Source organism: Carassius auratus, chromosome 41 (assembly GCF_003368295.1).
Source record: "Carassius auratus strain Wakin chromosome 41, ASM336829v1, whole genome shotgun sequence".
Taxonomy (NCBI): Eukaryota; Metazoa; Chordata; class Actinopteri; order Cypriniformes; family Cyprinidae; genus Carassius; species Carassius auratus.
The window spans coordinates 19,430,245-19,443,062 of record NC_039283.1 but is presented as its reverse complement, the minus strand read 5'-3'; the positions used below and the strand labels follow the sequence as shown (position 1 = coordinate 19,443,062).

The 12,818-nt window shown below is 35.8% G+C and overlaps 1 protein-coding gene across 1 annotated transcript; it reads right to left on the bottom strand.

The window, feature by feature from the left end:
• Positions 1-5,764: 5,764 nt before the first annotated feature.
• Positions 5,765-11,370, bottom strand: LOC113059189 (terminal nucleotidyltransferase 5A-like). The gene is made up of 2 exons (XM_026227494.1): positions 10,955-11,370; positions 5,765-7,405 (listed from the first exon to the last, which is right to left on the bottom strand). The coding sequence occupies exons 1-2, from the start codon at positions 11,108-11,110 to the stop codon at positions 6,380-6,382; spliced, it is 1,182 nt and encodes a 393-aa protein (XP_026083279.1). The 5' UTR covers positions 11,111-11,370; the 3' UTR covers positions 5,765-6,379.
• Between the last annotated feature and the right edge of the window lie 1,448 nt (positions 11,371-12,818).

The window sequence follows — 12,818 nt, the reverse complement described above, 5'->3', positions numbered from 1 at the left end:
AATCAGGCCCGGTTCTATGGGGGTGCTAAGCACCGTCAAACTAAATCAACACCCTCAGTTAATTGCTCTGTCATTGCAGATTTAGCAAACTATCCAGTGCTTTATGGTTTGCTCTGAAGGTCGGTCTCTATGTATGCAATCACAAGCCATATCTGTTGATTTCTTGAACCCAACAGCCAATCAGAGGCGTTTCAGTTTAAATCCACTCACCACACAAATCGCCACAGTTTTTATTAAGGTGTTGTGTTCACCACGAATCATCTCATTATAACAAAGTGTAGACGTGATGTAAATAAGAGATTCAAGTATCGAACTTCATTGATTATAGGGTAACTTTGTGATATCGCGATGAACTAAGAAGTGTGTCAGCTTTTAGTGATTAAACGGAACGCTCTTGCGTTTGACTCACAATTGAGTTAATCTGCAAAACGAACAATGGAATACTCTAACAAGCATAAACATCTTTAGCATACACAAATTTTGTGTAAATAGACACAAAAAAATATTTAATTTAAAAATGTATAATTTTAAATACATTTTTGGTAATTCCATTTCTAATGTATACAAATTATAAATTTCTCTGACATTTTTTTTTTAATCTGAGCTTGTCAAGGACTCAAGGCACATTCACACTGAGAACAATATAAAGAAAAAGCTTGCGCTCTATAAAGTAGATTTTGATTAATAGCCTTCAAATTTAAATATTAAAATGTACATCAAAATTAATAGTAACATTTAAAATGTTATAAAAGTATTGTTTATGGTTATTTCATGTAAGCTATTGCTATGTTAATGTATTTAACCTTTTCATGAAGTTACTGATAAATGCGATGCTGCCATACTCAACAGCTTACCTTTTGGAACAGCCATTGTTTCAGGAGAATGTTTCAAAACACGGCAAATTCATGAAGCAAACGCAGGTACGCGTTGCTCTTCTCTGTTGTTTTTTTCCCACCTATTTTCATGGCAGAGCAACAGTTTCAAGAACATAGTTAAACATGAACTGTTTAGACAAAATAATTATAGCAGCTAACCAAAATATAACACATCCGGATTGAATGCATTAGACATTTGAAATTATCACCCCCCTTAAGTACTGAGGGTGTAATTACATTGTGTTCGGACACAATAGTGACGCACAAAAAGCTGAAAGATGTCTGGTGTGACTGTGTTGTTTTGAGAGTTGTGCAGCTCTGTGCTACGTCTGAGGGTTCACTGCCTGCGCTTTATGATCCAAGTCGACTCAAGCTAGACCAAAGCCATTTGGGCGAGTAAATAGCCTATCAATATCCTTCCTCCCTTGCCGGTTTGCTGTTAAGTCTCATTAAACAGACCACACATTACCAAGCACACATGCAAATGACCAGACCTCCTGTAGACATCAAAACAACCCACATATGACATCTACTTAATATCTTAGGTCATAGTAGGATTTAATGAGACCGCACTGCGTTATTGCCTAGAAATATCAGTAACCATTGACTATTAAGCATATTTTAAAGGACTGACCTTGATTTTAATGCTGTTTTTTTTTTCAAGATGTTACTATTTTAAGATGTTTTTACAATAACTGTTATTAGCAAGTTAAATTATATATATATAAAAAATGTGTATGAAATTTTTTTTATGTTGAAATGATTTTTGTTTTGTTTTTGTGTAATGTCTTTTTATTAAAGCATATTTTAATGGACTGTGCTGATTTTAATGTTACTACCAAATTTATTTAAAACAAAATTGAAAACTATAAAATATGAAACATTATGTTGTTTTTATTGTAAAGATGTAATATAAAAGAACATGAATTAGCATTTGATGCTGATTAAGGCACTAAATCAAAAATCAAAAATCAAAAAATAAGTATAAAAAAAGAAATAACAGCCTTTTCTATGGAATTTAAGTCTGTAAAAGTACTCAGATTAAAATATATATTTATATATATTTTTTTTTTTTAAGGAGAAGAAAAATATCAGATACTTTGCAACTAAGGAACATATGAGAAACAAGGGAAAATAGCCTCAACACATAATGAGTGACCTACTGTACCTTTTGTGGTCTGTACATGTTCAAGTTACAATGTTATAGCATTCCTTCAAGAATGGAACTTATTTGGTTTCTTCCTATTGAAAAGAGACTCGCCCTGTTCATTTTTCTTTGTGCCCTTATTCAAATGACGAAACATGTGATCACTTTGTCTTTGCCCCCTGAGGCTTCGGTGCACATATCATATGCATTCCATTCATGAATTTATATTTCCTCCGCTGTTTCTCCAACAATTTTCTGGATACCCATTTCAGCGATGTTTGGTTTGTGTAAGGTTTGAAGCAAAGATTTAATGTTATAATTCTCCATTTATGGAGCAATGGTGTTTGAGGGAAAACTTATTTGTATGGTTTGGTCCTGAATTGGAAACTGCTTTTAGATGTGTTAGACAGGTTGTAATTCCTCATTAATGGAGATTGATGCAGCTATTTTGTGTCACACAGCATCAGAATCATCGTCTCTGATGGTGCTGTAAATGTGGCAGACGGTATCATTTAAATAGCTCATTAATGGAGAATGAATCATCTTTTTACCCACACATCATTAAAACCATTAGTTGTAATTTAGATTGAACTCTACACTGACCTAAATTCGGCATGAGATCACTGTCAGTATGACTGCACAAGATCAAGAATATTATCCAGGATGTATACGTCTCTCTCTCAAATAGAATAAACACATTAATTAAATTTCAAACTTAATTTGTGTTCTTTCCGTAGGTCATCCTGTGAGGTTTATGAACTGTCTGGTTGACCTGCGCTCAGTGATTCAAGGATGAATACAAGGAGCGTCATTATTCCAGGGGAAACAAGACAGACAGGAATGACTCACACACATGGATGTTATTGGCATGGACAGAGGAGAAATATTTCCCAGCCCTACCAAAATATTAAACATCATTCATCGTTTTCCATGAAAGGTTTTCATTTTTACAAGAGGCACTCAAACTGTGTAGAATAAACAGTTGACCCAAAAGGTATTTGGACTCTTTTGGACATTTAAAGTCTGACAAAATGTCTAAATGTTGCATAGAAACAAAATATCGAACCAAGTGGCATTTTACGATTTATTTTAGCCAAATGGTGTCAAGGTGATTTTTAATGGATGAATGAAGTTGGCAAACACTTCCATTTAAAGTCTGGGTCGGTAAAAACACAGTAAAACTGTGAATTGTTATTACAACTTAACTGTTATCTGTTTTAAAATATTTACTCCTGTGATGTGAAAGCTGAATTTTCAGCATCATACTCCAGTCTTCAGTGTCACTTGATCTTTCAGAAATCATTCTAATATGCTGATTTAGTGCTTTAGAAACATTTTATTTTAATATTATTAGTGTTGAAAACAGTTGGGCCAATTACTATTTCTGTATAAACTGTGATGCATTTTTAGGAGTGTTTAAAATTTGAAAGAATTTGAAAGAACCAACAAGTCTTTACTGTTATTTTTGATTAATGTAATGCATCATCGCTAAATGTTAATTTGTTTTAACAAACCTGAACCCAAACTTTAGAACGACTGTGCAATTCTTCGTATTAACGTTTTCTAAAACATTTTATCTCACCAATATATCTACTGTTTTATCATTTAAATCCAAACAAGCTTATTTGTATTAAATGTTTAAAAAGAGTGCTTGTTCTTTCATTTTAAAATGTGGTCATGGGTGTCAAACCTTTTTGGGTCAGTGTATCACTGGAACCAAAGTTCTCATATGTGACATATAATATTGCCATTTTGTGCCATGAAATGATATTGCCATGCGAGGACTCATAGATGAGGTGTTGTCCTCATTTTGAAAGCTGTATTAAGTTTCTATGTTTTATGTACCTTTGTGAACGTTGTGACAATTTATATGTTTTCAAAAACTTTTTTTATATTTTAACTTAATGGTTTCATCTGCAGTTACACATGTAGGTTAACATAAAAATGGTAACAAAAACGGTTACAGGTAAAGATAACAGGTGTAGATAAAAGAGAATAGCTGGATATAAATTACATAATAGGCTAAATAAAGTCACATCTTGTCCTAAACATGTCTCAACATGTTCGAGCATGTCCTTATATATCCCTGCATGTCTGTTGTTTAAGTCCCACTAAATTAAACAGCACTACCTCATCCTAATTTTTTAAGCCACTGTCTGAGGGTCTGTAGGTTTTGCCAGTGACACTGTTTGCACAGACTGGGACATTACACATGGTTTACCAACGGCTGTGTTTTTCTTCAGGGCTCCTTAGACTTTTAAACCTTTTATTTATATCCTCTCTTTTAATGTGAGGCCTATGAGGGAATAAGTGAAGTATTATTCCCCAGTTGTTCTACTTCAGCTTTATGACAGTAGTTGCTCTCCTAATGCATTTTGAACAGCGAGGGCCAAAAATAAAAAGAAACTTGACCTATGTCTCTCACAGACACTGCAATGACATATCACCTTCACTTAAAAGGGTAGTTCACTAGAATTTTAATTCTGCCATTATGTCTGTGTGTGTGTATGTATATATATTTGTAAAAAAAAAAAAAAAAAAAAAAAAAATATATATATATATATATATATATATATATATATATATATATTTTTTTTTTTTTTTTTTTTTTTTAACAAATTGTTCTTAAAACACCATTTTATTCCATTGAAAAGTAAATCTCACTCTCAAAAAAAAAAAAATATATATATATAAATATATATATATGTAAATAAATACAACTATTGCTCATAATAGTTACATAATATTATTAAATGTTAAAGAATAATGCTAGAGGTAAAATACTTCATATTTATTTATCACTTTATTTATCCAATTTTTTAATTTATTTAATTCATAAAAATACATATTGACAGAAAACAGGTCATAATATCTTTAAGGATGCTTTTTTCACTCAAAATTGCAAAAACGTAAAAATAAAAATTAATAATCCATATTCTCATACACTCCTAAAGTTTGTGCAGAAGAGTTTCTAAATAGATTCTTTATTGATTGATTCCAAAAGGCAATGGCACAAAAACACTCAAGAGCACAATGGTGAAATGAGAATTCATGGATCACCCCTTACAGAAACCAGTCCAGTAACTATGCTACCATCACAAGAAAAGTGATGTTGTGCTCTTTAAATTAAATAAACCTGAACCGAAAGAACGAACCAGTTGCAGCGACAACATTAAAATTAAATGTTTATGTCTATTTAAACTTGTATGCATAAAGCAATTTAAAAAAAATGGTAAATTACAGCCTATATTAGACTACTAATCAGTAGTACAAATTTTTAACGTCACATCCCTAGATCTGTTCGCTAACAATCGCAATACCAGCTCCTTGATGTTTACAAAAACAATGACATGGATAAGGCATCATGAAAGGAAATCGGATTCTATCACCAGGGTCAGCATGGGTGGGTTAACAAAACAGCCTTTGTCTGCTACCTTTAGAGTCACACTAAAAGAGGGGCCATTGTGCTTTAGAAAGGATCCTTATGGTTCATGTCCTGGAACTGCAATGGATCCATTTCCTCAGATTGAGAGACAGCGCACATTCAGACTACAACACTGCTACACTTGCAGTTTCACCATTGACCACTTTCACCTATTATGTCTCATGATAAACGTTCCATTAATATGGAAACTCCTTACCATTTACCAAAATACCAACTCAGAGGGACAATAAATATATATGCTTTTATATAGATATAAGTAAATAAATAAATATATAAGAGGTCCAGAACACAAGAAGATAGGTTTTGTGCTTTTTTTAATCACATGGAAATACATGCCTCCATCCCTGAAAATAGAGTTTTACAATTAACACGGAGACAGAAAAATGGTTTTAGAAAGCACAGGTCTCACTTTTCTTTTTTTGTACAATGTTTTTAGGCACTTGGAATTACAACAGCAAACATTCCTTTCTTTTTGAACAACGAAAATAAAATATCTTTGGTCCTTAAAAAACCAAGCAAAAGAGAGGTTGATTGAAACCACAGTCTGGCAATAAAAGAAAAAAAAAACATATATAGCTTCACAACGCAGAATGCAGCCTTCTTTCCCCACTTACATAACCTGCAAATCTATAATGAGTTTAGAGAATACATTTTTTTTTTCCTGCTACATGTGAAAAAGATCTTCATCCACTCTGCAGAACAGAATATGTAAGGATCGGCTCAAATTAGACATACAGCAGTGAGCAGTCGTTCTATATACCTCACATTTAACATAAAAACAATTGCCATTGTTTGGAAAATCTCCTCCTAAACATCCATTTTTGTGTTTGCGGAAAAACAGTTTATATATTCACTTGCTTGCATATCGTCTTCACCGCATGGGAAATTGATTTTTACCAGAGGTCCTCAGGGTCAGTTGCAGGGCAGCCACGTTGGGTAGGAACTACTGCAGGTGTGCACCAGCGGCTGCACGTGAGCGATGTAGTAGTTATTGAAGTTGATGTCTCGCACGTAAGCTGCCGGCTGGTAATAGCATGTGACGTTGGTAACTGTGGGGATGGCGTTCTGTTCGGCAAGCACCCTCAGTGCAAGCATAGAAATAAGATTTAATGTCTGCCGTCGTTCATGTCCCATCAAGCACACTGTACTCTCATTGACCACGTGGTATAACGTGACTAGACAGTCGTACCGTTTGTGCTCCATTCCAGCAAAGTGATTCTGCAGGTACGCCTCCAGCTTTCGCTGCTGTTCCCCTATGTCCGGAAAGTCAATGAAGAACCGAGAGCACATGTATCGCTGGAGCGATTTCATCTCTGTTTCTGAGGTCGGCTGAAACCCTCGTACCAAAAGGTGGGAGTATTTTAAAAGCCCGCCTCCTCGGATCTCCTCTGGGTTTCTCGTTGCAATGACCTTGTTGCAAAGATGGCCGAGCGCTTCCTCGAAGTCCCCGTACATGCTCTCGCCCAACACCGTCGGGTGAAAGGACTCCGACATGGGTGTCTCTGAACAGCGGTCAAACAGAAGAAGGGAGTCCAAGACTATCTGGAAGGAGTCCACGCTGAACTCAAACTGGCGCCTGAGAGAGTCCACAAACTTAAGCTCAACATTCTTGCCGGTGTTGTTGGAGAGCGAGATGAGGCTCCAGCGGTCGTTGTCGTTGCAAACCTTCACTAACTTCTGTACGTAAGCCTCCTTCAGAGTTAGTGCTGAGATTCTCTCCTTGCTGACACCCTCGGGGAGGAAGTCCAGCAGGCTGTCGAGCACCACATCCTTGACCACGCGGAAGGCTTGGTTATCTGACAGAGAAACTCCAAAAATCAGGTCCAAGTCTTTGTATCCGAGCCCCGTGTCCTGGTGCAGAACGTGACTGGCAGCCGAGCCGTTCAGTCGCACATCTCGAACGGTGATTCCTCGCTCCTCCAACCGTGTTCGAACCACCTGCAGAAATAGTTTAAAATCAAAATTTAAAAAAATAAATTATATATATAATTTATATAATATATTAAAACACTAATATTTAATAAAACTGTTAGAAAATCTCCTTTATAAATAAATAAAAAATAATAAATTATCGATTTTTTTAGTGCTTTGATTTAATTTATTTAGACAAAACCTGTTAACAGTTATCCACCATAAAATTATAATATTAATCCTTATTTAAATATGGGTGTATCCCTAATCAGTAACATGACCACTGCAAATATAATACCATACTAAACACTTCCTTATCCGAACAATTAGAAGATACTTTGTTTCGCTACCAATTAGATATTTACCTTTTATCGTCTAAACCGCCTAATAAGACACATCATTTTATTAAGCTAGGAATCAGTGTTGTTGACTCAAAAACTGCTAAAATAATAGATTTCTTGCATTTATTCTCCCTTACACTGTGAACACCTGTGATCACAGTTGGTTTATAGTCAGTAATTGACAACACATCGATTCAATGCAGTTATTAGCCATTTTAACATTTCTCTCTTTGTTGCTATGATTCTAACTGTTGTGAGGTAGAATAATGTCTCCAACTAAACCACACCTGAGAGAATTTGAACTTGCCACATACACACATTTTCCATCATTTACTGTAATTGGTCTTGAAGAAAAAAAACCTGTCAATCTTCTGTGCTGAATGCCCTTATTTGCTAATTGGAAGTAATTTAGGTTTAACATTTTTATTTTACTTAGATTTTTCATTACCTAGCATCACTATTTTGTTCCCAGTAAATCTTTTCATAGATAAAGTTGAGCTGAAGCTTATCGTAAAGATCAGTATTACTCTATTTATAAGAAATGTGCACTGTAGAGATTGACACATCTGTGCATCGACAATAATACATTCACAGAGACTCACTTGGGAACATGCAGTACTGTACAGCTGCACAACATTCTAGAAGGCCCGAGCTTTATACAAAACTGTTCGCTTATGAATATAGATAGAGGCAGTTGGAAGACTTCCCATTTACATGAAGGTCTCATAAATCTCAAAGGGTAAATCGGGAACACGTTCATAAATGCCTAATTCAATATGAATTTGGCATGGATTGGGTGTCCAAATTTTATGCATGCAAGACGTTTTGTATGCCATTTATATTGTTTTACGACCATGCAGATATTAAAATGAGCTTAGATCAAACTCACTATGGCTGTCCTGAATGCATGTAACCTACATTTTCCACAGCTCTGTCAGATTAGTGTCAATCAGATCACCTACACTCACTGCTGTCAATCAAATCATTAGTCTTCTTTTTTTACACATTAGGTCAAACTACAGCAATCGACCAAGTGAACACAGTGAAACTATGCACGACGTGTGTCTGTATACATACTGAGAACACATTATAAGTTTTACAGGTTTGCAGCACATGAATCAAGGTGAAATTGCAATATGGCCAATTGCAATTTATTAAAGCACAAAGGGTGTGAATTATTTAAACAAAAAGTGTATTTACTTTATTTAATAATAGACTATTGTCTGTATTAACATTAATCAATGGTGTTTCAAAATATATTGCCAATGACAAACAAACTCAAAGGTTCTTCAGTTTTTACCAAAGGCTTGAGGGTTGAACCGGATCACCTTACAACACATGTAAATATTGTACGAAGATGATGCCAAGTCAGGTATACACGTTGCATTCAAAATCTACATTTTATGGTTTAACTGTACATCACAGCACAAGGTGCAAATGTGCAATCATAACACCATTATGATGATATTGAAAACAGCCACAAAGTCCATGCAATGACGTGGCAAATCAATAAAGTTTAAGGAAAACGAGCGGCCATCTTTTGTAATTTTTTGGCATTTGGAGGCTGTGTAATAAAACATCGAAGTTGTTTTTTACAGGATTTCCATTAAATATAATGTGCTTCTTAGTCAGGTTTTATTGAAGGGCATTACTATCTGTTCAAACCCAGGCAGATGTTGCATTATGAGACCACTCATTACTGTCCACTCCATGTACAGCAGAACTGGATCAAAAGAAGGGAAACTGTCAGATTTCACAGTTACTTTCTATCTCCATATAATTAGAGACAATAGGGGCCATCTTTGGCCAGTTTTTAGGATCTAAGGCATGTCACTGCATAAAGCACTCACAGTATATGAGAACACTGAAATAAAAGATATCAGATGTAGACATGATTAATGGACAACTTCCCTCAAACTGCTGCCATATGGGATCACACACATGTATACATAAATGCTAAATCTTGAACACATTGTCCAACTGCAAGAGCATTCTACCTAAAACACTTGAAACAAACGATCTCTTGTTGGGTGAAGCCGCACTGAAGGAAGTGATCTGAAGAAAAGATCAATATCTGCTTGCATGTGTAGATGCAAGCCCACACTGCTTGTGTATACGAACTAGAATTATTTTCATAGAGAAGGGGGGCACTGATGCAGGTTATCACTGGACTTACTCAAGCAGTGTTACGTTGCGTGGGATTAGAGTCGGTAATGAGTCACACTCAGTGAGGTTTTCGAGAACATCCAAGTCATTAACAACTCTTAAATTTGCCAAGTGCACAGTTTTCTGTATCTGCTGGAGGGCCAAAGGCTAAGAATGTTTTGCTTATCCTTGGGGATTGAGACATTACACCAATAGCTGGCTGTGCAGTGACAGTTATTCCTTATAATTAACTAGTATCTATTTTTGCCTTACCAAAGATTTCTTATCTCATTAGAACTTTTTTCACTTGTAGCATCGTTTACAATTTAACTAATGCATTCGCACATTTTCGTCACTGAATTCTGTAAGAAACTGTGATTCTGATATTAAATATTCACTTCTGACTAGTATGTATTTCAGATTTTTCTATAATTCTTCATTAGGTTCTAGTTTCCATTGTCCCTTCAGGTATTTATATCTATTCCAGTTTTACTATGCATGAAACACTAATATCAGTTACATTTATTACTATTGCTTTTAACATTACAATTCAGATTTAAATGTTACAAGTACACAGTAAACTGAAATACCAGTACCAGTACACTGAAATGCACAATAGTGTTTGATAAATGGGTATGTATATTCATTTAGTACTGGCACAGCTTTAAAAGATACTAGTTACTAATTTAATAGTTACAAGAAACTAAGGAATAGATACTCCTGGCAAATAAATAGAAAATTTGGATTAAGTACCAGTTACGACCTTAATACATATAGTGACTAGTAGTCCTATAACTAATTGAATATATATTCACTACTGGAATACTAAGCACTTATGCAAAATAGTTAACTAGTGAAATAGAAAAGAAATGCTGCTTGAATTATTCACTAGTAATTAAAAAAGAAGTAAAAGTAACATAGTATGATTTTAGTAGGCTATCGAGGAATGCATTTTAAAACAATCTAGCCGTATTATGAAATAAAGCAAATAAATGTCAAATATTATTCATACCCATAAATTGGGATTTTATAACTTAATGTAGTAATGCAGAAAGCGTATTCAGATAAAGTTATGTGCTTTCATAATAACCTGAACAATTTGTCGCGGCTGAACCGAAAGCGTCGGGAAGTTTCCACGTCCGTGAACTGGAACCGTCTCGCCAAGAATAGAGTCCAAACGTTGCACCTGCTCCCAAGATAACACGCAAAACCGCCGACACTGCTCCGACACATCACCGGAGGACATGGCGATGGAAAGAACAACCAGCTTAAAAAGGCAAAACTTCTGGTCTACTCTCGCACAGATATCGCTGCCTTTCAAAACAGATGAATTTCCAACGCAAAGTCGTTTGTGAAAATTTGAGTTATTTCACAGTTGCACTCGATATCAGGTATATAGCTTATAGATCGACACGGTTTGTAAAGTCATCCAGCTGCGCTCGTGATTCACTATTCCCAATCCACGCACGACCGACAGAAGCCTTAAGTATTACTGTAATACTACATACGCACCATCTGAATGGTCTTTATAGCCAACAGATTTGCATACGCCCGTCTTATTGGTCGAATCTCTGCTCATGAATAATTTCACAGCACTCTTTAACTGGATTGGCGGAGGCGTGCAGCTGTAACACACCCACCCTGCCTTTGACCTCGGTTATCAAAGCAGCACTAAGACATTTTGAGTGTAAATGTCTCACTTTGAAGAGAGGAAAAAGAAACAAAACAACATAAGCATAAACACACTTTTTTACTATGAAGTGCTCCGTATCTGTGATATGTATATATTTTTTTACATTTAACTTACAGTCTTGTCACATACATGCCAATACATGCATGTGTGTATGTATGTATATTTATGTCATGTACCATAAGGCTCAAAATATACAAACTCTAAACCACACACACGCATGCACGCACGCACGCACACACGCACGCACACACACACACACAAGATGCAAAATACTTCTCCCTTTTGGATTATCTGCTAGTAATACAATACTATTAATGGATATACATATTTTGTATATATACACATTTTTATTTGTATCTTATATGAAACCAGATTTGAATGTGCTTTTTCACAAACAAATGTGAGATGTTGAGCCCATCCAACAGGCATTTTTTCTCACTGGCCCCAAAAGAGAAAGAAAAAAAAGAAAGAAAACCATAAACCCTATAAATCTGAAAAAAGGGATGTTTAAAGGGAACCAAGCTTTAACCATCTACTCCCACAGTACTGATGTTAAAACTGCAAATACTGTGAGACTAACCAGAAATAGCTTATTACCACTGGGACTGTCCTAAATATGAACTCTCATACCTATTGGGTATCTAATGAAGGATGCATGGTTAAATATGTCTTAATTCTCAACTGTATCATATTAACAGTGTGTTTGTGTGGACTGCCTAAGAAAACATCCAAACATGTGTTCTGATTGGATTTATTTTGGTTACACAGAGGATGAAAATAATGACTCTCTGCAGCAGTGCATTAGTGGATGACTCACAGCTCGCAAGCTGTTGATCAGTCTTGGGGGCAACAGCAGCGGTGGGTGGGTGGGGTGTTTAGTCATGATAGATCAGTGTGTATGTGATCAGAGAACTGAACTACATACCATTTCAACAGTGGAGGTTCTGACAGTGTGTGATGTCAACCAATTTCTGTTCCCCTGGCAACAGCATCCCCTGTTGCCGAGCAGCAAGGGAAAGAGGGAGCCCTCATCGGTGTTCTGAGCAGGTGGTGATATGAGACACCTGCGTCATTGGCCTAAAAATAGCTTGCCTTGAGGTAGGAGAGCATTGTTGGTGACAATCCAGGCCTGAAGTGATTTAGAAGGGTCGCAGGACATTAAAATGGAGTGAAACCAAGGAAACACTTGATTTTCACCTCGTCAGAAGGCTCTTCTGGGTGGATGTTCAGCTGTAATAGCACCTCTTCTGGGTGTATCCAT